This window comes from Taeniopygia guttata, chromosome 24 (genome assembly GCF_048771995.1).
Source record: "Taeniopygia guttata chromosome 24, bTaeGut7.mat, whole genome shotgun sequence".
NCBI classification, from domain to species: Eukaryota; Metazoa; Chordata; class Aves; order Passeriformes; family Estrildidae; genus Taeniopygia; species Taeniopygia guttata.
In genome coordinates, this window is record NC_133049.1 from 5,751,446 (window position 1) to 5,778,272 (window position 26,827).

Genomic DNA, 26,827 nt, shown 5'->3' on the forward strand with positions numbered 1-26,827 from the left:
CTCTTTTTTCCTCTTCTCTTTTTTCCTTTTCTCTTTTTTCTCTTTTTTCCTCTTCTCTTTTTTCCTCTTCTCTTTTCTCCTTTTCTCTTTTCTCCTTTTTTCTTTTTTTCCTTTTTTTTTCCTTTTTTCCTTTTGATGTGTAATAAAAATCCTGAGCAAGGGACTCTACAGGAATGGGGCCACCTGTCCCACCGACTCAACCAGGACCTCTGCTCCCCTGGGACAGCACCCAGGAGAGCCTCACACATCCCTCCTGACCTCTTGCCACTCCTCTATCTGCTTGGCCGTCCCAGAGGATTCGTGAACTGCTCCCGACCTCCTCCTGGCCCTTCCAAAGGACTCCAGCCCTGCGGTGGCCTCCGTCCCGTTTGGGGCAGCACATCCCCTGCAGCTGCCCCACACACACTCCTCGAAGCATCCTGAGCCCAGACTCACGGACAGGAGGGAGGAATTAATTTTGTGGAATTTATATGTATTTATAATGGACTTTGCTTCAACCTGGAGCCCCCTCGCCGCTTCCTGCCTCTCCGGGGACTTGTGCCGGGGCTGCTCCGGGTGGGTTTTTACCTGCCTCCTCATACGACGGTGCCTTAAACCATTTAGGGGAGCGGGGGTCGCACAGAGAGGGAGGGGAGGACGGTGGTTTTCCGGGACCATCTGCAATCGGGGCTTTTTTCTCCCTGCGATCAGGAGCCCTCCTGGGTGCCCGGGGACTCGCCCTGCTGCTCTGTCCTCCAGCTAGCAAACGCCAGTGGCCTTTTTAGCCTTTAATTTATTCTCCTGCCCGTCCTGCCTTGCCTGAGGTGCAGCGGGAGGAGACACGGGCACCATCCCGGCCCTCGGGGCAGCTCCATCCAACCCACAGCCGGCTGAGCTGGCACCAGCATCCTGCCCTGCCTGGGGGAAAGGGGCAATGCCCGAGCAGGAGCTGGGCTGGGGCAGCGATGCTGCTTGGCAGGTGGCTTGTTTACTGTGTAAGCAAGACGGGTGGGAAGTGTCTCATACAAGGGAGACTCGTGCAGGAATAAATTCGAGCTTGAACAGGGCTTTGGGTGCGTGTGTTTTGTCTCTGGGTGGTCTGGCAGAGGGTGGGGAGCTGCCAGCGGTGCAGCCCCAGCACCAGGAGCACTCGGGGCTGGCCTGGAGCAAGGCAGATGTGGCTGCAGCTGGCAGAAGGAACCTTCCCAGCCCTCACCCCTCCCTCCAAACCCCTGAACAATGGTTCCTTTCTCCCCTGCTTAGGGCATTAAGGGGCAGCAGGAATGCAGGTGGCAGGGCCCAGGAGGGCAGGAGGGCCACACTCAGCCCGGGGTGCCCAGCACAGCTCCATCAGCGCTGCCCTGAGCATGAGGAGCCGCAGGCAGCTGCAAAACCGAGGTGCCAAGTGGGCACCCCAACAGCAGCAGCAGCAGCAGCATCCTTGGGGCCGGGCTCCCAGCGGGGTGGGTGCGAGCCCTCGTTCCCCTTTAAGGCGCTGGTTCTCCGTGCCAGAGCTGACCTCGGCATCCTCAGCTGAGCTGGATTAACGGGGCGAGGGGGAAGGGGCCTGCGGAGGGGACTGGGGCCGCTCCTGCCGGGGCTCCCCGCACTCCCCGCATGGCCCTTGGGTGGGCTCGGGCGCTGGGCTGCCACGCTTAGAGCTGGCACTGCCACCACCCCCGCCCCACAGCGCGGAGCAGGGTCCCCACGCCGCCCCGGGGCCCATGGGGGCAGCCGGGGGGCAGTGGGCGGTGGGGCTGGGGGGCACAGGGCACTGGGCAGGATTTTAGCCAGGCTGCGCCGGGACCTGCCCGCTGCCATGAGAGACTTCACCGAAATCACGCTTTGCCCCGAGGCTCTGGATGGCAGCAAGGTAGGGATGGGGGTGTGGGTGCTGCTGATGGTCCCCCGTGGGTGCCCAGGGTGCCACCCGCGCTCGCTGTCCCACAGACCGAGTTCTGCAACCCCGTTTTTGAGGGCGAGGAGCCCCGGGCGGCACCGAGCGAGGAGCAGCCACCGGACAAGGATGGGACGGAACCCGAACCACGGCGGGACGGCCTCGGTACCAACCTGGGGGGCTGCACACCCCACCCTGCCCGGGGGGCTGCACACCCACCCTGCCCGGGGGGCTGCACACCCACCCTGCCCGGGGGGGCTGCACATCCCACCCTGCCCATGGGGCTGCACACCCACCCTGCCCGGGGGGCTGTACACCCACCCTGACCGGGGGGCTGTACACCCACCCTGCCCATGGGGCTGTACACCCACCCTGCCCGGGGGGCTGCAGGAGCGGGGTGCCGGGCTCTGGGGCTGCCTGGGGACACATCACCCCGCGGGGACAGCGCTGGGGACGTGCGGGGAGCTGCGGGAAGGGCTCAGCAGCGCTCTGCCCGCTGCCCTCGCCCCCAGGCCAGCAGCTCTGGGCACAGGCGGGCTGGAGGTACCGCGCCGACTGCAAGTTCACCTGGCTCTGCGTGGCTCTGATGAGCGCCATCCTGCTCTTCCTCATCGCCCTCCTGCTCGGCATCCTCACCCACCGTGAGTGCCGGGCAGGAGGGAGGTGGCCGTGACGGGCTGGGGACACAGAACCGGCTCAGGGTGGCAGAGGGGCACGCAGGGCACAGCCCGGGCTGTGCCCGCTGTGGGGAGAGGGTGACCCCACGCACAGGAGCAAAGGGGATTTCCGTGTCCGTGCGATGGGTCCCATCAGTGTGGGGTCCCCTGGGAGCTGCACACCCGTGGATAAGGTGGGAGCACAGGGCTGGGGGGGCTCCCTGAGCCCTTCCCTGCACCGCAGCCATCCCTCCCCGCTGGGGCTGAGCAGTCCCTGCTCTTCCCTGGGCACAGAGCTGAGGTCCCCACACCCACCCGGCACCCGTGGCACTGCCACCAGCCCCGCAGCGCCCATCCGAAGGGACCCCCCGGCCCCCAAAACAGTTGCCACCCCGACCCAGAGCTGGGTGCCCACGGCCCGCACAGCAGCACCGGGTAAGTCCTGAGCGGGACAGCGTTTTGGGCTGGGGGTGCCCTGCTCCAGCTCATGCCCACGCTGTCACCTCGCTCAGGCTGCGGAGGGACCCTGCAGGGCCCCGAGGGCTCCTTCAGCTCCCCCAACTACCCCGGCCCCTACCCCCCCAATGCCCTCTGCATCTGGCACATCGAGGTGGGCGCCGGCCTCGCCATCCAGCTGAGGATGGAGACGTTCAGCGTGGAGAGCACGGCCTCCTGCCTCTTCGACCGCCTGGAGCTCTACGAAGAGCAGGGCACCGCTGGCACAGCCCCTGCCCCAGCCCGGGGGAGCCCGGCCAGGTAGGGCTGCTCACACCTGGGGAGCGTGGCAGCGTGGGGGCAGCGAGCGGTGCCAGCCCTTGCTGTGCCCCCAGGTTTTGTGGCAATGTGCCCCCGCCGACCTTCAACAGCGACTCGAACCGTCTGAGGGTCACCTTCGTGTCCGACAGCAGCGTGGGCGCTCAGGGCTTCAGTGCCCGCTACCGCGCCGTGGGCCCCGCCGAGAGTGAGTGCCCATCCCCGGGCACTGCCAGGGTCCCTCCCCGCTGGCAGGGAGCGGGAGAGCCGGCAGGGAGGGCAGGGTGCCCGGCAGAACCCCCCACAGCCCGGGTGTCTGTGGCTGCGTGCAGAGAGCTGTGCCTGGGATGAGCATTTGTGTGACCGGGGGCTCTGCCTCCAGCCCGGCTTCGTGTGCGACGGCTTCCACGACTGCGGGGACAGGAGCGACGAGGCCAACTGCAGCCTGAAGCACAAAGGTGGGTGGGACAGACCCCTGGCTGTGGGACAGAGTCCTGGCCACAGGACAGACCCCCAGCTGCAGGACAGACCCCTGGCCACAGGACAGACCCCCACCCACAGCCCCACGGGACAGAACCCCGGCTGCAGGACAGACCCCTGCCCACAGCCCTGTGGGACAGACCCCCACCCACAGCCCTGCAGGTCAGACCCCCAGCCACAGGACAGACCCCCGGCTGCAGGACAGACCCCTGCCCACAGCCCTGCGGGGACAGACCCCCACCCACAGCCCCACGGGACAGACCCCCAGCCACAGGACAGACCCCTGGCTGCAGGACAGACCCGGGGCTGCAGGACAGACCCCTGCCCACAGCCCTGTGGGACAGACCCCCACCAACAGCCCTGTGGGACAGACCCCCACCCACAGCCCCACGGGACAGACCCCCTGCTGCAGGACAGACCCCCGTCCGCAGGACAGACCCCCACCCACAGCCCTGCAGGACAGACCCCCACCCACAGCCCCGTGGGACAGACCCCCGGCCACAGGACAGACCCCTGCCCACACCCCGTGGCACAGACCCCCAGCCACAGGACAGACCCCCCACTGCAGGACAGACCCCCACCCACAGCCCCACGGGACAGACCCCCGGCTGCAGGACAGACCCCCGGCTGCAGGACAGACCCCCACATGCAGCCCCATGGGACAGACCCCCAGCTGCAGCCCCCAGCCCCACGGCACCACGGGGAGCAGGGACATGGAGGGAAGGGAGAGGGGCAGAGGTAAACCTGCGTGTGTGTGTCTGTCTGTGTGTGTCTGTGTGTCCCTGCAGAATGTGGGGGCCCGCTGACCGCCCTGGAGGGACACTTGTCCACCCCACAGCACCCGCAGCCGTACCCGCACCAGCAGGTGAGAGAAGGGGCGCTGGGGGAGGGTGAGGGTGGGCAGGGAGGAAGGCAACCCCCGGGCAGAGCTGGGGGTGCCCCTGCCCGGCTTCACGGGTGTCACCGGCTGCCCCCCTGCCCCCCAGCTGTGCCTCTGGCAGATCTCGGTGCCCCTGGGCCACGTCGTCGACCTGCACTTCCACAACTTCAGCCTGGAGCCGCACGAGGACTGCAGCTTCGACTTCGTGGAGGTGCACGACAGCGCGGGCACAGGGACTGCCAGTCTCATGGGCAGGTAGCTGACACCCCCAGGCTGCTGTGCCACCCTGGGGACACAGGGCCACGACTCACTGGGGAAACTGAGGCACGGGGCTGGCTGCTGTCGGAATCTGTGGGTATTGGTGATTCTGAGATTGTAGAAAGTCTCTGTCTGTCAGCCCCGCTGCCAAAGCAGAAGCCATAATTGGTCTGTGCTGGTTTCAAGGTTGTTTATTCTGTTTATCTCTAACATGTTCTGCTGCCCTGCCGCAGCTCTGTCCTGCAGGGCAGCGTGTGGGGCTCTGCCCTCAGTGGGATGGTACAAACATTAAATACCACAAACTACCTGTGCTGGATTTACAATAACGTGCCAATATCTGTCACCTACGTTGGACAGTGTGTCCCCAGCCTGAACCAACAGAAAAATGCCAACACCACAGTGACACATGGAGGGCATGAAGAAGGAGAAAAAGGACAAGGCACACCCAATTTCCTCCATCTTGTCCCCTTTGGACCCCTCATCTAGAAACCTAAAATTTTACTTTTGCACCCGTGCCACACTTAATTATCACTTATATCAAACACTCAGAGCTTGTAATTGATCCTGTAAGATTGAAAACTCTTTTCCATGGACAGAGATCACAGCCAGTGTCTCTGGGGGCTCTGTCCAGGGGGGTTCCTGACCCCTGCCAGGGTCCCAGGGCAGCCAGAGGGAAGCTCTGGATTCCCACAGGCTGCTGGGGAGGAGCTACCAGAAGCAGGGTTTGGGGAGGTGCTGGTCAGCCCCCTGACCCCATCTCTTGTCCCATGACCTCGGCAGGTTCTGTGGCCACCAGCTGCCACCCACCCTGACCTCCTCACGGCACGTCATGACCGTCCTCTTCGTGGCAGACGAGGGAGTTGCAGATGTTGGGTTCTTTGCCACCTACCACGCCCGCAATGCCACAGAGAGTAGGTAGCCAAGTGGGGGCACAGGGTTGTGCCACCTCCATCTTTGGGGGGCTTCAAGGCCAGGCTGGATAAAAACCTGTGAAAAGCAGCTTTTGTTCCATGGCTGGGCCTGCTGGGCTCACCTGATTTACCCAATAACCTCACTGGTGTGGGGATGTGACCTGGGAGGGCTCATCTGCACAGAGGCAGGATCCTGACCTGAGGGCTGCCCCAAATAACCTGATGAATTTGGGATCTCCCTATGCCAGATCAGATCAGCATGTTCCCATGCCCTCTCCCCTTCAGAGACCTGCAGCCCCGCCGAGTTTTCCTGTGGGAATGGCGAGTGCCGGGCGCTGGAGTCTGTGTGTGACGGTTGGCACGACTGCCCCGACGGCACCGACGAGCTGAACTGCACCGGGGTGTCCTACCCGGCCTTCGGTGAGTGCCACCCTGGCACCCAGCCAGCCCTGGGGCACCGGTGGGCAGCTCTGCTGTGGGCACAACCCCGTTATTTCCCCGTGGCAGGGTCTGTCTGCGAGCCCGTGGAAGTGGAGATGTGCCTGGGGCTGGGCTACAACGCCACCTCCTTCCCCAACATCTGGCTGGCCATCCCGGACCAGCAGGGAGCTGCTGAGGTGCTGCAGGACTACCAGGTGAGCGGGCTGGGGGCTGCCTGGGGGCTGCCCTCACCCTGCTGTGCCAGGCTCACACCGCTGTCCCCCGCTGTCCCCCCGCTGTCCCACAGACCCTGATGGAGCTGGCGTGTTACCAGCACCTCCGCCTGCTCATCTGCAGCCTCTTCGTGCCCAAGTGCACCCCGGACGGGGGGGTGCTGCAGCCCTGCAGGGCAGTGTGCCTGGCAGCCGAGCAGCGCTGCCGCCAGTCCCTCGGCCTCCTGGGCATCCTCTGGCCCATCAACTGCAACATCCTGCCCGACTCCAACGACCCCGTGGAGTGCTTCCAGCCCTGAGCCCACCAGAGGAGAGCAGCAGGGCTGAAGCCATCCTCCCCACCCTAAATGTCCCTCCTGCTCTCCTTTCCAGCTCCTCAGCTGCCCTGGGGTCAGCCCCTCTGCCCAGTGCTCGCCTGGGTGCCACGGGCTTGCCCACAGCTCCATTTCCCTCCAGAGCAGGTGGCATATCCCACAGGGAAAAGGCTGATGCTGGGCAGAGGTGAGCCAGGCTGCAGGCACAGGAGCCTCTGTCCCACAGCCCCAAATCCAGCAGAATAAACAGCGTGAGCAGCTGACAAACCCAGCGGGGTTGGTGACTTATTTGGGGTCTGCCAGATCCTCAGGGGAGCTGAGGAATGGCTGGAGGGAGGGAAGGCAGGATTGGGGTGGGGGATCTGAGCAGGGATGGAGGGGCACGGGGGGGACTGCAGGAGAGAGTGGGCAGCTGGCTGTGCCCTTACTGGGCTGAGGGCTTGCAGGGTCCCAGGGAGAAGGATGGGTGTCAGAGGGGGTCCAGTTGGTGGCCCCATGGTGCAGGGAGGGGATCCTGCCCTGCCAAGAGTGGTGGCCCTGCTGGCTGAGCTGCCTGTGCTGGCTGAAGGCCACCCTGGTGGCCACAGGCCTGGCAACACCCACGGCCACAAACCAGTGTCCAGCTGGCCAAAAACAACAGTCCATTCACACCTTGGGAGAGGAGACAGGCGGCTCCCTGCCACCACCCAGCCTGGCCCTGAGTATCCAGGAATGGAAGGAACATTTGGCAATGTCCCCAGCTCCACTGCAGGCTCTGGCATGGGGAGGAGAGAGCCAGCAGTGACATTGTGTTTCCCACTGCTTGAGCATGTGGAGAAATCCCCAGCCTGGCTGGGGTCACTGGGGACAGGACCCACCCGTGTACCCGCCACTCCCACCCAGCTCAGGGGGTTTGAGCCCACCCAGCTCCTTCTCTCCTGCACGTCCCCGCTGCTGCTGGTCACAGGGACATCCCCAGCCACGGGCCCGCCCCGCTGGCCAGCGTGTGACCGTGTCCCTTGGACGCACTCGGCGCTGGAACCAGTTAAAGGCAAGCTGGGAGCGCCTGGAAAGCTGCGCCACGGTCCCCAGGGCCAGCCCTGCCTCCTGGCACGGGCACAGCTCTGCTCTGCCCACACTTCCACCTGCCCTGCACGCCCAGCCCAACGCTCTGAGACTGCCCAGAAGGATCCTGCAGCTTCCCCTGGGCACTCCCAGGGCTGGCACTGCCAGGCAGAGTGTGTGCGCTGCCATCTCCTTTGCCTGCTGCCACCCTGAGAGCTCCCTTTTCTTTCTGTCACTCTCTCTGCCTCGCTGGATTTCCCTCCTTCAGCCTTTATCTATATCTATATATCTATATATCTATATATCTATATATCTATATATCTATATATCTATATATCTATATATCTATATATCTATATATCTATATATCTATATATCTATATATCTATATATCTATATATCTATATATCTATATATCTATATATCTATATCCATATCGCCCGCTCACCCTGAGAGCTCCCTCTTCTTTCTGTCACCCTCTGTGCCTCGCTGGATTTCCCTCCCTCAGCCTTTATCTCGTTTCCTTCCCCTCTGCTGCCTGTTTTCCCCGTTTTTATCCCTTCCATCCCGCTGCCCGGGTGCCCAACCATGCCCGGCTGAGGTGGTTCACAGCCTGTGCCTCCCTCCCTCGGCCGGGCTCTCCCTTCCCCCTGCCCACAGCACTTCCGACACCATGGGATTATTTTTCTTTTTCTCCTTGTCTTGTAGCTTTTGGCTCCCGAGGCCCTTGATTTCCTTTGAGTTTGGGAGGAGAGGCGTGGGGAGGAGGGGGTGGAGAGGCTGCCTCTCCTCGGTTCGTCAGAGCCAGTGGCCGGAGGAGCTCAGCTCTCGCACAGCACCGAGCAGGAGGTCCCGGACAGGAGCCCCGGGCTCGCAGTGAGTGGGGACACCCAGCCGGGGGCAGCTGGCACCCCTCGGCTTCCCGGCTCCGGCTCCTGGGCGGAGGAGAGACGCTTTTCTCCTCCTTTTCCTCTTTGCTGCTGTCGTGGAGGGGGGAAGAGAGCAGTTTTTTGGGTCAAAGCCACTGGGAGGGGTCCAGCGCTGGCACTGGGGCTCAGCCCTCGTTGCACTGCTGCGGGCAGGGCCGGGGGCAGCCCGGGCAGGGGGGTGGTCCCGGAGCGGGGTGGGCACGGCCGGGGATGCTGCAGCCGGCCGGGGGTGGAGCGGAGCCGCCGGGATGCTGCCAAGGGCAGGGCCACGCCACAGCTGCCGCCCCACCGCGCACCCCCAGAGCCAACAACCCCACCCTGGCACGCTCACAGCTCACCAGCTGCCGGCCCTGCATCCCCCTGCCCGTCCTGCCATAGCTGGGCACGATGGGGCAGTGCCCACCCCAAAGAACCGCTGTCCCGGCCCCACAGCCGCGCCCCACAGCCGTCCTGGGGTGTCCCGGGGCTGCGGGATGATGTGGTGGCACACGGGGCAGGTGCAGGCAGCACAAAAGGTAAAGGGAAAAGAAGGGGGGCAATGTCCCCTGCTGACCCCCCACACTCCCTGCCAAACGCCCCCAACCCTCCTCGCTGTGCTCCCCAGAGCTCTGATCCTTCTCTGCCCCTCTCCAGCCCCTCCAGGACAAGATGAAGCAGCTCTTCCTCCTCTTCCTCCTCGGGCTCATCACCAGGTCCTCGCAGATCGAAGACAACAAGATCCCTGGGCTGTGCTCAGGGCAGCCGGGCATCCCGGGCACCCCGGGCCTGCACGGGGGGCAGGGTTTGCCAGGCAGAGACGGGCGAGACGGGCGGGATGGAGCCACGGGGATGCCAGGGCAGAAGGGCGAGATGGGCCCCCCTGGTAAGAAAGGAGAGATCCCTGCTGGGGAGGGGGATTTGCCATTCCCTGCCCGTGGGGAACACCCCCATGCCAGGGGGTGAGTCCTGCATGCTGGCACAAATTGCCAAATGGAGAATGAATCCTGTAGAAGCGCCCCTCCCATGCCACCACCACCCCGGCTGTGTATTTACACACCTTATTGTGTAAAAGGCAGGAGATGCTGAATTTGTCCCCGTCCCTGATGCCACCCCTCCCTTCCAGCCCTGCTTTAGGAGGGACCAGCAGGAATTGCATCACCCCTGCCCTGGGCTGGGCTTCCCCCAACCTGCGAGGGCTTCTCCAACGATTTGTTGGTGCCGTCCTAAATTACACACAGTGGAAGGGAATTGGCGGGGTTGGGACTGGGCAGGAGGGCTGGAAGAGCTGTGCTGGTGACTCAGAGGTGACTCTGTCCCCTCCTGCCCGCCCCAGGAGTGCCCGGTCCCCGCGGGGAGGTGGGCAGCCCCGGCGTGGACGGGCTGCACGGTGAGAAGGGGGCTCAGGGCGAGTGCGCCGTGGCTCCTCGCTCTGCCTTCAGCGCCAAGCGCTCCGAGACCCGCAGCCCACCCCTGGCAGACCAGCCCATCCTCTTCGACGTGGTGCTCATCAACGAGCAGGGCCACTACGACCCTGGCACGGGCAAGTTCACCTGCGAGGTGCCCGGCCTGTACTACTTCGCCGTGCACGCCACCGTGTACCGCACCAGCCTGCAGTTCGACATCATGAAGAACGGCCACTCCATCGCCTCCTTCTTCCAGTACTACGGCAACTGGCCCAAGCCCACCTCGCTCTCGGGGGGCACCCTGGTCCGCCTAGAGCCCGAGGATGAGGTGTGGGTGCAGGTGGGTGTGGGGGACTACATCGGCTTCTACGCCAGCGTCAAGACAGACAGCACCTTCACCGGATTCCTCGTCTATTCCTACTGGCAAAACTCCGCCGTGTTCGCCTGAGCTCGCCCTCGGATGCCAACTCGGTGCCCCTTGCCAGCCCCAGCGCGGTGGGACAGGGGCACGGAAACCTTCCCTGCCCTGGGGCACAGAAACCTTCCCTGCCCTGCCCGGGGCAGCGTTGGGTCACCTCGCTGCTATTCGCGAGCCGGGCTGAGTGGCCAGGAGCTCCTGCCGCATCCCTCCCCTCAATAAAGGGCTGCTCAGCTCCCCGTGTGCCGCCTGCCTGCGGGGCTGCGCACCGGTGCCACCTGAAATGATCAGGGTCTATGCCTTTATTAATAGTCAGCTCTTTATTAAAAGTCAGCTCCGCAGGGGTCCCAGGGCACGCCAGCAGCTGGAGGTGAAGAGGTGTGCAGTCCGCATCCGGAGTCCCAGCAGACCATCCTCTCCTCTTTCCCTCCTGGCAGCACTAGTAAGAAATGTCCTTTCGCTCCTGCTTCCCACAGCCCAGTCCAATCTGGTCCTCTGGTTATGGTGACAGGTTAAACACAGACTAGAGATGGGGTTCCCTTTTCCAGCCCCCTCCACTGTGCCCATCTTTTCCATTTAGGGGTGTTTTTCATCCCCAAAACCCCCTCCCATCATTCCACTGGATTATTTTGCATCCAGGTCCTAGTGCAGGCGGGGTTGTAGGTGATTCTCAGGAGCAGTTGGCTAATTAACATTTCAATGCCGGTACTTAGCCCAAGCCGAAGTGTCCCAGCCAGGCTGTTTTGTTCCCAACACCATCTCGGGATGTCCCCTCGGAGCCGCTAGATGGTGGCATCGGCGTCCCGGAGACATCAGCGCGGTGCTGCCACCGCCCCCGGCACCTCCCCGAGGTATCCCCCCGAGGAACGAGTCCCACCGGAGCGTCCCGGTGTCGCCAGGGTCACCCCGGGGGGATGGAGCCCCGGGCCCGGGGGTGGCTCCGTGCCCCCCGCCCCACTGTGAAAGCGCTGACCCGCCGCTGGGAAAGGGCGATATTTTTAGCAGGGGAATGAAGAGCTTCCTCATTCCTTGCCCAAAATAGGTCCCCGAGGGGAGCAGCCAGGGAGGGGGATCTTGTCCAGCGGCCGAACCCCCTTAATGGGCTTGGGGCGGTGCCCTGCCCGGCTGTAGGGTGCCAGCTGGGACCGGCTCCTCTCCTGACCGTGCCAGCGGCGTTCCCCAGCCCAGGAACGCGGGACACAACGCGACATCCTCCCCTCCCCTGCCCCGGACCCCACTGCCCCCCATCTGTGCCGGATGGACCCCCAGAACTGCAGCTGTGCCCATGGGCATTGCACACCCGTGTCCCTGCCCAGCAGGGGCTGCAGCAGGCTGGCACCAGCCCCGGGACACCGTGTGCCCCTCTACCAGTGCCTGTACCCAGTGCCACCCCAAGGGAACCCACTGAGCTCCTTGGGCACATCACCGCCACCTCCCCGAGCACCCCCAGCCCGCGGGGACCTGGGGAGGTGCTGGAGCAGGGGTGGCACCTCCTGCCCCTTTGGGGTCCCTGCTGCAGCCACCCCACAGGCAGCCCGGGCTCGGGTTGCAGGAGAAGCCTCTGTTTGGGTTGGAGATGTTTTTATTTTTCTGTCAGCAGAGCTGCTCAGGGGGCAAACAACCCGCAGAGCAGATCGATGGCTATTCTGGGAGGAGGAAAGGGAATTTTGTGGATGATGTGTGGGGGCTGGGAGCGTTCCCATGTCCCTGTCACGATGTGGGGAGCACGCTCAGCACAGGCAGTTCCTGGGCTCTGCTTCCTTTGGGATGCTCTTGGCTGTGTGGACACTTTGGGATCGGGGGGAGCGTGTCTGCTGCTGCCAAGGGAGGGTGAGGAAAAGGAAAAAAGAAGGAGAGCCACAGGAAACTCTGACAGGTTCCTAGTGAGTGCTTTTGATGAGCTCTGCCAGCTCCCCAAGTTAGGAGAGCGAGGAACCTGTACAAGAACCAGGCCGAGCTCCCAGTGCTGAGTGCAGCTGACAGAAGCAGCAGTTGGGTTGTTTTGCTGTTTCTTTTGAGGTTTTTGTGGGTTTTTAGAAACAAAAATAAATGTCAGCACCTCTTTTCAGAGCAGCACTCGTGTCCTTGGCACTGCAAGGTCACCTGAGGGGGTCAGCAGGCAGCAGAGATTAAAGAGATCAACTGGATGGTGTCTGCACAGGGATCATGGTGTCAGAGCAGGGAAATGCCCCAGTGGTGAAGGGTGGCCTGGTGACTCCTGGCAGCAGCAGGATGGCTCCTGCTCCACCCAAAAGCTTGGCTATGGCCCAGGTTCAGAGGCCTCACTGCTGCTGAGGCGCAGGGAACACTCCCAGACATCTTCAGGAGACCTTTAACCTGGGAGTGGCAGGGGAGGGGACAATCCTTGGTGGGTAAGAAAAGGGCCACAAGCCTGGATTTCAGCAGAGCAGACATCAGCTCCTTCAGGGATGCCCCTGGGAGAATCCCACATCCTGGAGAGCTGTGCCAGAGGATGAAGGATCAGCTCCTCCAAACTCCATCGCCACGAGCAGGGTGAGAGGTGCTGGTCAAACCTGCCATGGGCTGCACAGAGGGGCAGGAGAATCTCTCTGCACTGAGACATTTTGAACCCTGCTGTGCCCAGAACCGTGCCAGCTGCTCTGGGCAGGGTGACATCGTGGCTCTGAGGCACCACTGGCATCGCTGCCATGCCCGGGGAGCTGATGAGGGGTGCTGGGTCACTAATGAGAGCCCAAACTGGCGCCAGCAGCAGCCCAAAGGCTCCCCGTGGTTCTGCTGCTGATCCTCAGCTGCTCCCTCCCTGCTGGCCGGGTGTCACTGCTGCTCCTGCTGTGCCACATCTGTGCTCCTGCTGTGCCACATCTGCACTCCAGCTGTGCCCCCCTGCTCCCTGCTGGCAGGCAGGACCCTGCCTGCTGTCCCCAGGCTGTCCCCAAGCTGTCCCCAGCTGCTCATTAGGGACAGGGAGCTGCAGCTGGGCTGACAAAGGGATTTTCCCAGCGTCTGGGGGATCCTGGACCGGGCTCAGCCGCAGCATCAGCTGCTCCCTCCTCGGGGAAGGGTCACTTTGATGAGCTGACAGCACCTTCTCAGCTCCTGTGGGAGCCTCCCAAGCTGTTCTGGAGCAGGGAATACCCCCAGGACTCCAAATCTCCTGCCTGGGAGTGGCCCAGGCTGTGCAGCCCTGCACCAAAACCCACAGTGCCGGGGCAGGCAGAGCTCACAGACTTTGCCCATTAGCAGTGAGGTGGTTGCATTTTCCTCCTGTAATTTCTGGCTGCTTGAGCAGAGATTGAGCCAAGTGTGTGCAGGATGGCTCCCGGGGGAGGGCTGTGTCCTGCACATCCTGTCCTCTCTGGGAAAGCTCAGCCACAGTGGCCTGAGGTGGCTGAGCATCCTTCCATCCCCTGCCGGGGCTGCTGGGCTGGGAGAGCCTGCCTCCCACATTCCCCTGCTGATCCCACCCTCCGGGTGCCCAGCCAGCCTCAGCTCACCCCTGAGAGCAGGACAAGTGCCTCAGTTTGCCCAGCTATCAGGCATCTGGCAGCACTGCCCTCCTCCCGGTGCCTCAGCAGGTATCTGCCTCCTTCTGGCCTCCCAGCAGCTCCCATCTCCTCTCTCCTGCTTTCCATCCTGATTTAAATGAGCCACTTGCCAGGACTCCTGGAGTCTCTGCCCATCAGCATCCTGAGCCATTTTCCCAAACAATTTATGAGGATGCTGGGGGAAGCAGAGAGTGCTTAAAAGCACAAAGCAACCTGCCAGGAGCTCAGATCCGAGCCAGGAGCAGCTCCTTGTGCAGCAAAGGCACTTCTCACAGTAAAGGCACCTTCTCACAGTAACCCTGAGCCTGCCACAGCCCTTGTGCAAGGTAAGACCCTGCCCCATGCCAGGACAGCCTGGCACAGGATGCTGAGGCATCAGATTCGTGCAGGAATAGGAATGAACGTGTCCCAGCACGATCCTGCCAGCCTGGAACACGCTGGGAAACCCCAGCCCCTCCTCCCTGTCCCCTGGTGTATCCACAACCACCTCCTCTCGCCATGGGTTTGGGTGTAAATTCATCTCCTGGGCGCTGGATTTTCCCTAGGAATCCCACAGCGCTGCTTTTCGGGGGGCAAACACCCCTGAGCCTGCAGGTGATGCTGATCTTTTGTGAGGAGTGATGGAGTCCAGGGGTGGATAAAGGAGACAAACACACATTTTCCCAAAAAAACCTTCCCAAGAATGAGGCAGCACCCAGATTTTGGTAAAGGAGATTTTAATCTGCTCAGTATCTAGTCCATAGTGCAAAGAGTTAAACTTAAGGCAAAGCCTTCTCTTATAAACAGCAAACAGGCCCTAAACAAACAAGCGTGACTGCTATAATAATAATAATAAAAAAAAACAAGGGATAAGGGAACAAACTGCAGTTTTGGGGGGGCGTCCTTTCCCCCCCAGCCTGTAATTCATGTAGGGAACCTTGCACCCTTTAATCCATGAGCTGGTCCCAAGGGAATGCTGCTGCCTGTGGCCACAATCCCACTCCCCAGTGAGTCCAGCTGCAGCTCCCTGACCCCTCTGCAAGTGCCTGGGAAAGGCAGAGCCTGGCTCACGCTCCCCTGGTGAGGGTTTGGCTGCTCCCAAGTGTTGGTGGCTGGAGAGAGTGGCAGGAACAAGGGAGGTGTGTGTGGAGGCACAGGGACAAGAGCTTGAGCAAAGGGGAGCTTTGCATCTCTTTGAAGTGGAGTGGAAGCAGCTGAGAGCTCTTCTAACACCCATTAGTGCCCAGGAATCCTTCCAGCTCCCAGGAAATGTGGGACCAACCAGCCCTGGCAGTGCCTTTCCCAGCAAAGCCACTCAACAAGAAGATGATTCCTTGCTAGAGCTCAGCTTCACAGCTCAGAGGCATCTCCCAGCACAGCCTGGCCTCTCTGCTGCCTCTGGTTTGGCTTAAATTGCTCATCAAGAAGGAAAAAAGGAGGAAAAGCTTGCCAGCTGCCCTCAGGCTCTTGGCTTGCAGTCCAGAGTCAAGACTCTCTCCGCTCTGGCTCCAGCCAGAGTTGGCTGTGGCGTGTGGCTGACCTCAGGCAAGCAGCTGGAAAAGGAAAAGCTTTTTAGTGCAAGGCCCTCTTGCAGCCCAGCAGTTTCTTGGAATGGTGCTGGTTGCCCAAGCTGGGATCAGCCATCTCAGGCTGCCCCAGCCAGGATGGGACACACTCGTTGGGCTTCAGGGGACGTCGTTGGTGCCAGACAACGAGACAAAACAACGGCACAGCCCTGCCCTAACCCCTAAGCTAAGATATCCGTGGTCCTGGTACTGCTCCACACTGCACGGATGTGCAGAAACCGTGCCTGGAGCTGGAATGTCTGTGAGCTCCCAGGAGCTTTGGGGTGCTCCCTCTCCTCCCAGAGAGCTCCTCCCTCTTAGCCAGCCCAGCCTGGGAAGGAGCCAGCAACTCTGGAGTGACCCTCCCAGCTCCACGGCACTCTCAGCCTGCAAAGGTGTGGGTTTAGAGAGGATTCTCCAGCCTTGCTCAGATCTGGGCTGCTCCTGCTGCCTGGGGAGCCTCAGGAGTGGCCCCCCAGCCCTGGCAGCAGCAGCAGCCCTGCAGAAGGAGTGGTCCCCTCAGCCTCCCCGTGCAGGTAACCTGATGTGTGCTCCTAGTCTTGCATAGGTGATGCGTGGAAGCAGCAGCAGCGCCGAGCTCTGCAGGGAGCCTGAGTCCATCACAGCTCCACGCTGTCCTGGCAAGAGAGATCCCTCAAAAAGCAAAGCCCTGGGGTGATGAAGTAGCCCAGAAACCCTGTTCTGCAGCTGAGAGCCAGGTTCAGCAAACACTACAATCTCGAGTGTGCTCCTTGCTCTGCCGGGGCCTCGCAGACAGGGCACTGCTCCCTTTTCCCATGCAGCTCCTCCACTTCCATGGTGAGAGGAGGAAACAGGCCTGGATGCAGCCTGCCAGGTAATTTTCTAGTGAGACCTTTGGAAAAAACCTCCCCTGCTTTGCACCAGCCCCTGTGATTGCCAGGAGGGCACTGCCTCCAACCTTCCATCAGCTTTGGCTAGGAGGGACCAGAGCATTTTTCTGTGCTCTGCTTTGGATCTCAGGCTGCAGGCTCGAGGCAACAGGCCCTGAAACAGCAAAAGTTGTCAACAAAAAAACAGGTAACTCTTCCAGCCCGCTGCAGAGATCAGTATTGTGCTTGCTAGCAAGAGCTACGACCTAGTTAGGCAGCAAATGTGACCAGCAGACACCCCTCAGCGTTCTGCCCTTCCAGCACCATCCACAGTTCTTTGGAAGCTGCTCAAGGCAGCCCTGGGAAGTGCAGACACGGGTGCCCTTGACCTCCTGGGAAAACAGCCCAAGCCCCCCGTGGGCTCACAGGTAGACGTTGAGGGTCTGCAGGATCACCTGGCGGCACAGGGGGCAGTTGCGCTGGTAGATGTCCTGCTGCAGCAGCACCTCTGTGCACTCCTGGCACAGGCACAGGTGCCTGCAGGGCAGCAGCAGGACTGTCTTGGTCTGGTCCTGGCAGATGACGCATTTCTTACGCTCCTCTTGTTCTTTCAGCAGCACCCAGGGGTCGTTGTCGGGGGTCCCCTCGGTGTTCAGCCGCTGCTTCCTCGGTGCTTTCCACCAGGACGGGCCTGGCTCCTCCCTGGGTGTCTGGGGATGCTGCCCAGCCCCAGCACGGCTCAGAGCAGGACGTGGCTGTGGCCCCTGCTCTGCGTCCAGCTGCTCCTCCAGCTCGGCCAGCAGCTGGCCCAGTGTCACCCTGTCGGCGGCTGGCGCTCTGGGGGCACCCACGGCCCGCCGCTGCTCGCTGCCCTGGTTCACCATCCTGCCGCCCTGGCTCCAGTTGGTCACCTGCTGGATCCAATCCACCAGCCTGCGCCAGGGCTGGGAGGTGACGGCCACCCCCAGGGTCAGCACGGCCACCTGGTAGAGCCGCCAGGCGTCCCGCTGCAGGCGGCGCAGCGAGGGCAGCGTGTGCAGGTAGCCCAGCAGGTAGCCCGTCAGCGTCCACAGCAGCCCGGGGTTGAAGGCGAAGGCGCTGACGGCCACGATGAGCAGCAGCAAGCCCAGACCGTAGACGTTGACGAAGAAGACGCTGACGAAGAGCTCGGCGGCGGCGCAGAGCAGCTCGAAGGCCATCTGGCAGGGCGACCACAGCAGGATGGACACGGCGATGGCACCACTGGACACGTGCGCCAGGAAGGCGGCCAGCAGCTCGGCCACCCTGAGCACGGGCCCGGCCAGCGAGTCCCAGAGGGCGGCCAGCAGCGTGAAGAGGTTCTGCGCGCCGATCAGGCACACGTTGACCAGGCTGTTGACCAGGTACATCAGCAGGCTGGTGCCGATGGCCAGCGCCTCGCACAGCTGCCGGCCCAGCGCCTGCCCGCAGCCCAGCACGGCGCCCAGCCCTCGCTGAGCCACCTCCCGGCCCCGCAGCGCCACGTGCGACAGCTGCGAGCCCAGCTGCGACACCAGGTGTGACAGCAGGTGTGACAGCAGGTGCCCGGCCGCCCTCACGCCCTCCATGGCCCCGCAGCAGCCGCGCACCAGCACCAGCGCATCCCAGCACGCCACCGCCGCGGCGGCCGCGGCCGCGGGCAGGCTGGAGGCCGCGGCCAGCAGCCAGAGCAGCGCGGACACCAGCGAGGACACCAGGAAGAAGTTGAGGTCGAGCACCAGCAGCAGCAGGTCGAGCAGCAGGCGCAGCCCGCGGAGCAGCGCCAGCAGCACGTCCATGGTCCCGTACGGCAGCTCAGCCGCGCGGCCCCTCCGCCCTGGGCGCAGCCATCTTGGCGCCCGCCGCCGTGCGCCGCGCGGCCAATCAGCGGCGGCGGCCCCGCCCGCGCTCGCCTGCTATTGGTCGGTTCGCAGGATGCGGCGGGGGCGTGGCTTCCAGATGTTGGCCACGCCCACTGGCGTTGATTTAAAGGGCCAGCAGCGCCGTTGCCCCGCAGCGTTCGCTCCGCCGAACGCGGTTTTTGCAGCGTTTTTACTGCGGAATGAGCAGTTAAAGGAGATGATTCCTCATCTCCTTGTGCAAGTGGAGCTGCCCGATCGCTACATAAGGAGGAAAAGCTCCTGGTGCACGCACACTTTCCGATATCCCAGACTGATCCAAGCCCAGTCCAACCTGGCCTTGGATGCTTCCCTGGGCACCCTGTGCCAGGGTCTGCCCACCCTCAAACTGAGGAATTTCTTCCCAATATCCCACCTAACCCTGCCCCCTGTTAGTGGGAAGCCATTCCCCCTTGTCCCACCAGTCCCAGAGGAGAGCACTGGGATGCTCTGGAGACAGGCTGGGAGAGCTGGGGGTGGCCAGCTTGGAGAAAAGGAGGAGGAGGAGACCTTGGAGCCCCCTTCCAGTGCCTACAGGAGCTCCAGGAGAGCTGAAGAGGGAGTTTGCAGAAGGGATGGAGTGATGGGACACTGACAGTGCAGGGGATGGGCAGGGCTTGGTACCAGCCCCCTCAGCCTGGCTCCAAACAGCACAGGGGGAACCCACCACCCACCAGTGGCCATGCACGAGAGGAGTTTGTGCCAGCCTGAGTCTGGCACAGGAAAGGTGTGCCCTTGCCAGCAGGATCCCCTGGGCCTGTTTGGGACAGAGTCAGCCCAGGGTGACCCGGCCAAGCAGTTTCCTGCAGGAGGTTTGAATATAAAGCCATGGCCAGGGCTCAGAGCAAGGTTACAGCCCTGGAGCAGGTCCTGCCTTCCCTGCTGGATCCCAGCCAGGGCGTGGGGCTGTCAAAGCTTTGCCTCTGCCGTGCCCCAGGGGACGGTCCAGCCCTGCTGCCCTGGAGCTGAGGACAAATTCAGGAAAATGCAGCCCTGAGCACAAGGCTTTTTAAGGAAGGAGAGGGCGAGTGCAGTGCGTGATGACCCACAGGAAAGCCATGTGCAGCCAGGAGTGTGGGGCTGAGGAGGGAAGCACCACCCTGGGCAGCGAGGCAGAGCCCCTGAGGGACTGGGGTCACCTTCCTGCAGGTGTCTGTCTGTCCCTGTGGGGCTCTGTTGTGCCCAGCCCTGTCCCTGTGGCTCCGAGGCAGCAGCGGGCGCCTGCACATCCCCAGGGAGCTCAGGCCAGTGACGGAGTCAGGATGCTTTCAGCATTTATGGTAATGTTTGGATTTCTCATCTCTTTTCCAAAGGGAAAACAGAGCCGAGCCAAGGGCTGGGCGTGCTCTGCTCATTCCCTGCCCTGGGCTGTGCACCTGCCTCGCCCTCCCCGCTCCTGGTGCCCACCGTGCCCAGGGCACCCTGGTGGGCTCTGCTCTGCCAGGCTGGGGGTGCAGCTCCTGGACATCCAGACCTGCAGGAGACCGGCAGAGGGGCGAGGAGGGGGGTGCAGGGGGCTGGCAACACCTGGGAGCAGTCAGGTTGGGACAGTGATTTGGCAGGAGTGGGGCTTTGGATGGAAACTCTTCCTGGGGCTCTAGGGGGACACAGAGCTGCCCACCAAGGGGCCTGGCAGCCAGGCTGTGGGTGGGACAGCATCAGTCCCAGATGTTCATGCGCTTGCTGGAGGTCTGGGATGCGCTCCCAGCCGTGCCCATGGCAGCTGCAGGTGGCACAGGGGGTGTACCCCGCTTGTGAGCCCCCTCCCCTCCTCAGCCTCGCTGGGCACGGAGCTCTGCTGCCATGGGGACTGCAGCATCACCGCTCCATCCCTGAGCTGCTTCCCACTGCTGAGCTCACCCTGCATTCCCAAAAAACAGCAGCCAGAGGATGCCAACTCCAGGGCTGCCTCAGCCCTCACCGAGTCCCTCTGGATTGATCTGGAAGCAGAGGGAGACAGGAAAAACTCAGCAATAAACTCCAGGGCTGTGTGTCCCAATGCCTGAGCGATTCCCCAGCACCTTGCCCTGCCTCTCTTGCTCCTTGGGTGCATCCTGAGGGAATTTCTGCCGTGTGGGTCCTGCTGGGCACTGCCCCACCTCGGGTCCCCTGGCAGCTCGAGGCGGGTGCCTGCAGCCCCGTGCTGGCAGCCCAGGCAGGAACAATGCATCATTTCGTTGCATCATTTCGTGGCATCCGCTCCGGAAAATCCCCCGGTCCCTCTCCAGGATGCTGTGGCTCACTCTTCCTCTGGCCTTGGAGGGGAACTGATGGATTCCCCCACGGCACGTACCCCTCGGGCAGGGAGAGCCCTCAGGAAGGACCTGGAGCTGCAGGGAGCGTGTCCCCAGCAGCCACAGCCTTCCCTGCACAAGAGCAGGAGCACGAGGGCTGCTCCCGTGCTTCTGGAGGGCTCTGTGTCTCCTCACCACAGAGCTGGGATATCTATCTCCTCCTGGAGCCTGGCCAGACAGCCCTGGGAAAGGCAAGTCCTCTTCCATGGGAAAATCCTGCAAGAAGAAATTCCTCTTTGGCCAGCCCAGCCCCACGGTTCCCCAGGGCCCTGGTGCTCCTTTGTGTCCCCAGTGCCGTGGGGGTGTGACACGAGGACTGTGCCCTGCCTGCTGCCTCATCCCTCAGCTGCTTCCACAGGGAACCTTCCCCAAAGGCCTCCAAAGGGATCCCCTGCAAGAGGGGCTCCCCCAAAGCTGTGCTGCTCAGGACTAATCTCTCATGGATCCTCTACAAGAGGGGCTCCCCCAAATCTGAGCCTGCTCAGGACTAATCTCTCGTGGATCCCTATAAAAGGGGCTCCCCCAAAGCTGTGCTGCTCAGGATTAATCTCTCATGGATCCTCTACAAGAGGGGCTCCCCCAAAGCTGGGCTTGCTGAGAACTGATCTCTCGTGGATCCCCCAAAGCTGAGCTGCTCAGGACTGATCTCTCATTAGGCTTTCTCAGATGATCCTAACGAGCTGAGCTGTCCTGGGGGAGCCCTGCAGACAAAGCCAGGAGGAAGAGATCCCTGTGGGCAAGCCCAGGGAGCGATGCTGTGTCCCCATCCCGGTTCTCCTCCCTTCCTGGGCAGCAGGGAGCCGGAAAATCCGTGTGACAGGGAGCACAGGGCAGGGCTGGATGAGCACAACCAGGAGCCCTGGCTGTGCCCTGGGCAGCCCATGCCAGGCCCCACAGCCAGAGCCAACATCTGCCCCATTGTGTGGGCGAGTGCCCAGCCCCGTCCCGGCCGGCGCCAGCACAATGGGGCCTTTTTCCTGCCGGCGCTGGGGGACAGGGACTCGGAAGTGCTCCCAAGGAAAAGGACAGTTTATAAATAGCCCCTGGCTTCCCCTGCCCATCCCCAAATCCTGCCCCTTGCTCCGTGCCCGCAGTGCTGCCAGGCTGGGTGGGAGAGCAGCCTGGGACATGGACGTGAGCAGCACAGCTGGCAGGACAGGACGTGGCTGTCCCACCCTGTCCCAGGGCTGCACCTGCTCCGGGCGTGGGGCTCCTGTACCCCTGGGATGTGCAGTGACAGCCCTGAGCAGAGGGCTCCTTCTCCATGCCTTGGCAGTGGCTTTCAGCTGGATAAGTTTCTCCCAGGCGTGCTCCAGCTGTCCTTGTCCATCCCCTCTGCACACAGCTCCATGGCAGGGTGCAAGGAAAGCTCCACAGCCTTCCCTGCCACCCCTGTGAGCCACAAGCCAGTCCCCAAAGCCATCCCTGGAGCCCTGGGGTGCTGCTCGTGTCAGCACCACCATCACCAGGGCAGGATGCTGAGCTCTCTGTGCTGGGCTGGGTGACCCTTGCCAGCCCAGCTCCTTTTTGGGGCTTTGCCACTCCTCTGCATCCGCTGAGCCCCGGCCATCCCCGCACAGCTGCTCCAAAAACCAGACTCCTCTGTGACAGACATCCAGATGTCACCTTCCTTCCCCCCCCACCTTCCTTCCCCCCTTCCTTTCTCCACCCTGCCGGCCCCTCCTGAACAAAGGCCCCGTAGCCATGGTTAATAATCCCCACAGAAAGGCCCCGGGAGGGGAGAGGAAGGAGAGGGGAGGCACAAAGGAGAGGCTGGGAGCCAAGCCGAGGAAGGGGCTGGAAGGAGGCGTTTTCCTGAGCTGGAGGACACAGCCCTGAACAGGGCTCCCAGCAGTGGAGATGGGGCAGAGGTACCCCAAAATGACCCCATGGCACCCAGGGAGCAGAGAACCAACAGCTGGACAGCCCAGGAGGGTTCCTGTTCCTGTGTAAGTCCCTGTGTAAGTCCTAGAGCCCCCCAAAATGGGCAGCAGGGACTGGCAGAAGGTGCCCCGAGGTGAGGGGAGCAGTGGCAGGGGAGCAGCCGGTGTGTGGGAACGCTCAGTGCTGCCCCATCCCATCCCTTCCCCGGGGAGCGCGGCCCCCTTGGCCCTGACGGGGCTGTGTGAAGGGCTGGAGATGGCCAGAGGCTTCCACCCTGCAGGGCTGCCCTGCATCCACCCTGGAGACCTGCAGGGAGCGGGGCCATGGGCACAGAGATGCCCCAGCTCATGGGCACAGAGCTGGGCTAGCCCATGGGCACAGAGACACCCCCAGCCCATGGGCACAGGGTCAGCCCCCAGCCCATGGGCACAGAGCTGGCGGGGTTTCACTGGGTGCAGCTGGCACACAGCACCCCAAACACCCCCAGAGCCCACCCCAGCTGCTCTGGGGGCGGCTGCAGGGCTCGGGGAAGGCACAGGGCCCCCGTCCCACCTGGGACACACAGGCTACCTGTCAGGACAGGCACAGGCACAGCCCACGCTGGGCCAGCTCCCTCTGGCAGCATCCCCAGGTCCCAAATCAGCAGGGATCTGCCTGGGAGTGCAGGAAAAGCTGGAAGGGGCTGTGGAGTGTGCTGGGATGCACAGCCCAGGCCTGGCTCCGTGCTGGCCATCGCTCCCCTCCAGCTGCAGAGAGCCAGAGGAGGGAGGCAAATGCAGTTGCACGCTTCCAGATCGTTCCTGCAACCTGCGATGCTCAGATAACACCAGGAAATCAGCCCTGCCCTGGGCAGGGTCCTGTGGATTTCCAGCAGCTGTGCCAGGGAGTGGCAAAGCCTCAGCTCTGCCAGGGGCAGAACTGCCTGCCCAGGCACAGCCTCACCTGAGAGGTGGCAGGAGGGATGGAGGGCGGGGGCCCAGGCACCAATATCCCTGCACTGCCAGGGAGTGGGAGCTGTAGGGGCTGTGGGAGCTGCTCTGTGCCTCAGGTGGGGCCAGCCCTCTGCTCCCTGGCTTTCCCACCTCTTATGTGTAGTAGATATAATTGTGCCATTTCTAATATGATATGTGTGATATTGAATATTTGTTAGACTGTGCACGTTTGTATTAGGATTTGCCTTTGCAGGTGAGACCGGGTGTATGTGGGAAACTGATTTACAAGTAAGAAGGTCCGGCTGGCCAAGAGATGGGCCATGGCTGGTGGGATTTGGGGACACCAGGAGATGGGCCATGGCTGGTGGGATTTGGGGACACCAGGAGATGGGCCATGTGTGGTGGGATTTGGGGACACCAGGAGATGGGCCATGTGTGGTGGGATTTGGGGACACCAGGAGATGGGCCATGTGTGGTGGGATTTGGGGACACCAGGAGATGGGCCATGTGTGGTGGGATTTGGGGACACCAGGAGATGGGCCATGTGTGGTGGGATTTGGGGACACCAGGAGATGGGCCATGTCTGGGGAGATACAGAACCCCCAGGTGCTGATCATCCTTGAACAACCCGAGATGGAAATAATGGAAATCCTCAGGCAGATCCATGTGAATGCAGCGTTCCCGAATTCCCATAAACTTCATCAAGGGATTCAACAAACTCCGGACAGTGATTTGTTCTCCCTCATCACCAAAAAGGAAAATCTTATTCACCTATGGACTCTGAATAGAAGAAAAGACTGACTGCTGAAATCTTGGCCTCAGGTGGAATTTTCCCTATAAAAACCCCTTGTGCCAGGCTGGAGGTGTGTGGGCACGGAGGAAAACCTCTGCTGAGGCTGACTCCTTGTTGCACACCCAGGGCCGACCCCGGGCTTGGCTCTGTTCTTTCCTCGTGGCTGGCTGGATAGAATCTGATTGCAAAATAAATAACTTTATTTTTTCATATGAATTTAGCTGAACAAACTTTCATTTATAAAACCACCCCAGCTGTTATGGCCAAACCCATGAAGGAGCAGATAAACAAGAAGGTGAGATCAGGCAGCAGGAGGGGAGATGAAGGTGGCCAGCCTGCCACGCTCCCCACGCAGCCCCTGAGCCCGCCGGGTGCCACACACAGCGTGGCAGGGTGATTTCACACCATCTGCCCATGCCTTGATTTCAAATTCTGCCCCTCTTCCCCAGAACGATTCGTTTCTCGAGGGAAAAAAGCACATTTTCTTTCAAGTTAAGCAGGCTGAATCCTGAGCAGCTGCAAGCAGAGCCATGCAGGGAGGGCAGGGGGCTGCCTGAGGGTGGCATGCTCCCCAGCCTGTTCTCCCCAGAGAGTGGCATTGCCCTTTCCAACTGCTGGGAATTTTCTGCAGAGGTTTTCTTAGCAACGTTCTGCTTTATTTTTAACGCGGAATAAAAGTTAGCCCCAGAACAAAATGCACCAGGGGCGTGTCAGCCGAGCTCTCCTGCTTTGTTTGTTTGATTTTGGTGGGTGCTTTCCTGTGGGCCTCCTTCCCTCTTGGGGTGGCATTTGAGGGGTGTTTTGTGAAGGGCAGAGCCGGAGGCTCCCCCGGTGCTGTGCCAGGCACACTCTTCTCTCTCTCAGGATTTTTTCATTGAGGAGCACAGACAGAAGAAAGAGAAAACAATTTCTATTTCTGCTCCTTGTTTTTCCCATGTGGAATGTGTGTGGAGAATTGTTTACCTGGGGTGATGCTTGGTTGGATTCTGGTGAGGATTGTTTGAGCCTGGTGGCCAATCCAACCCAACCCACCTGGGGCTGGACTCAGAGAGGGGCACGAGTTGGGAGTGAGGCAGATATGGCAGTTAGAAAAAGTAGGTTTGTAGTTTTAGTATCTCATTTAAATAGTATATTAATGAATTATAGTACAGTTATAATAAATAAATCATTCAGCTTCTGAGCTGCAGTCAGACATCAGCATTTCTGCCCACTGGGTTCACTATATTTACAATACAGTGCCTCATCCTGCCCTTTTGGAGGGAGGGGATGAGTTTTTTGTCTTTGTCATTGTCAGGGAGTCCCTGAGCCCAGGGCACCCACCACAGACAGTGAGCTCCTTCCATGAGGTGTGAGAGCATCCCAAAACTGCGGCTGTGAGGCCGGAGAGCAGCTCCTGAGCATCCTGTGGATGACAGCACAGCTCCCTTGCACTTGTTCTTCCCAGCACAGGGAGGAGGAGGCCTCCCCTGCCCGGCTCTCAGCCTTATCGCTGCCCAGCATTGCCATTTTAAGCAACTGATCTCTAGGGGAAAAAAAAAAAAAACCTTAATCATTTCCGATGAATCACACTGAGTGTGTTTGGCTGGGAAAGTCTTGTGGGGGGGTGCTGGTCAGCCATGAGGAGGAGGAGGAGGAGGAGGAGGAGGAGGGCATGGGAAGGGCTGCTGCATGGCACCAGTGCTGGGACTGGGGGCCAGCACAGGGGGTGGTGGTGGGAGAGGTGCCTGGGCATTCCCAGGAGGAATGCTGTGGTGGCTCCTGCGAACCTGGAGTGGTCAGGGTGGGTCGGGGGGATGCAGCCCCTGCTGCCGGGGGACAGGAGTGCTGCAGGGAAAGCAAGTGGAGGAGAGAAAAGGATGTGCAGAAGTTCAGAGTGTCTGGGCTGAGAGCGGGAGGAGGGCACTGTCACAGCTCCTGGGAGTTTGGGCATCCCCATGTGTGATGAACCTGAATCAGCGAGTGAATGGGGAAGCAAAACGGTTTTGAAGGGGAGGAAAACCTTTGTCCTCCAACAGCCCCGGGGGAAACTGAGGCACGGAGCCAGGCTGTGACAGGGCAGGGACACTGCAACCGGGTATCTTGCGTGGCTGGCTGCGGGCAACTCAGCACCTGGCGGGGTTCGTTGTGCTTTTCCCGGCTCTGCCCCGGGCTGGGTGATTAGCCCGGGATAATGGGAGCCTTGTGCAGCCCCCGGGCCGGCCACCGCAGGGAGCAGCTTCTGCACAGCCGCCCCATTCAGCAGCAGCTGGGGCGGATCGCTGCGATGCCCGGGGCCCTCCTCGGGGTCCCAGCGGGGTTGGGGACACCGAGGCTCAGCGGGGCTGGGGTACCGACCCTGCCGAGCCGCCTGGGACACGAACTGCTCCGGCCCCCCGGTCCGGAGCCTAGATAATGACAAAGAGCCTAGATAATGACAAAGAGCGTTTTGCCTCCCTGTTTTGAGTCTCGCCGTGGGTTCAGAGGTGATCCCCCAGCTGTAGGGCTGGGCAGGGCACTGGGTCACTTCTGATTATCGCCACTGCTGGCTGCACATTGGACTCTCAAGGACCGGCA

At 61.7% G+C, this 26,827-nt stretch overlaps 3 protein-coding genes across 3 annotated transcripts; 2 read left to right on the forward strand and 1 right to left on the reverse strand.

Annotated features, from left to right (window-relative positions):
* Window positions 1–1,691: 1,691 nt before the first annotated feature.
* On the forward strand, window positions 1,692–6,952 carry MFRP (membrane frizzled-related protein). The gene is made up of 13 exons (XM_030291112.4): window positions 1,692–1,852; window positions 1,930–2,041; window positions 2,389–2,517; window positions 2,827–2,967; window positions 3,045–3,288; window positions 3,363–3,493; window positions 3,618–3,743; window positions 4,554–4,630; window positions 4,752–4,900; window positions 5,684–5,814; window positions 6,100–6,234; window positions 6,322–6,449; window positions 6,542–6,952. Exons 1-13 carry the CDS (start codon window positions 1,799–1,801, stop codon window positions 6,764–6,766), a joined length of 1,782 nt encoding a protein of 593 aa, XP_030146972.4. The 5' UTR covers window positions 1,692–1,798; the 3' UTR covers window positions 6,767–6,952.
* A 1,596-nt stretch (window positions 6,953–8,548) lies between these two features.
* On the forward strand, window positions 8,549–10,838 carry C1QTNF5 (C1q and TNF related 5). The gene is made up of 3 exons (XM_072918239.1): window positions 8,549–8,701; window positions 9,388–9,616; window positions 10,067–10,838. Exons 2-3 carry the CDS (start codon window positions 9,403–9,405, stop codon window positions 10,582–10,584), a joined length of 732 nt encoding a protein of 243 aa, XP_072774340.1. The 5' UTR covers window positions 8,549–8,701; window positions 9,388–9,402; the 3' UTR covers window positions 10,585–10,838.
* A 3,942-nt stretch (window positions 10,839–14,780) lies between these two features.
* On the reverse strand, window positions 14,781–18,363 carry RNF26 (ring finger protein 26). Its single transcript, XM_030290946.4, has one exon. It carries the CDS (start codon window positions 18,270–18,272, stop codon window positions 16,899–16,901), a length of 1,374 nt encoding a protein of 457 aa, XP_030146806.4. The 5' UTR covers window positions 18,273–18,363; the 3' UTR covers window positions 14,781–16,898.
* Between the last annotated feature and the right edge of the window lie 8,464 nt (window positions 18,364–26,827).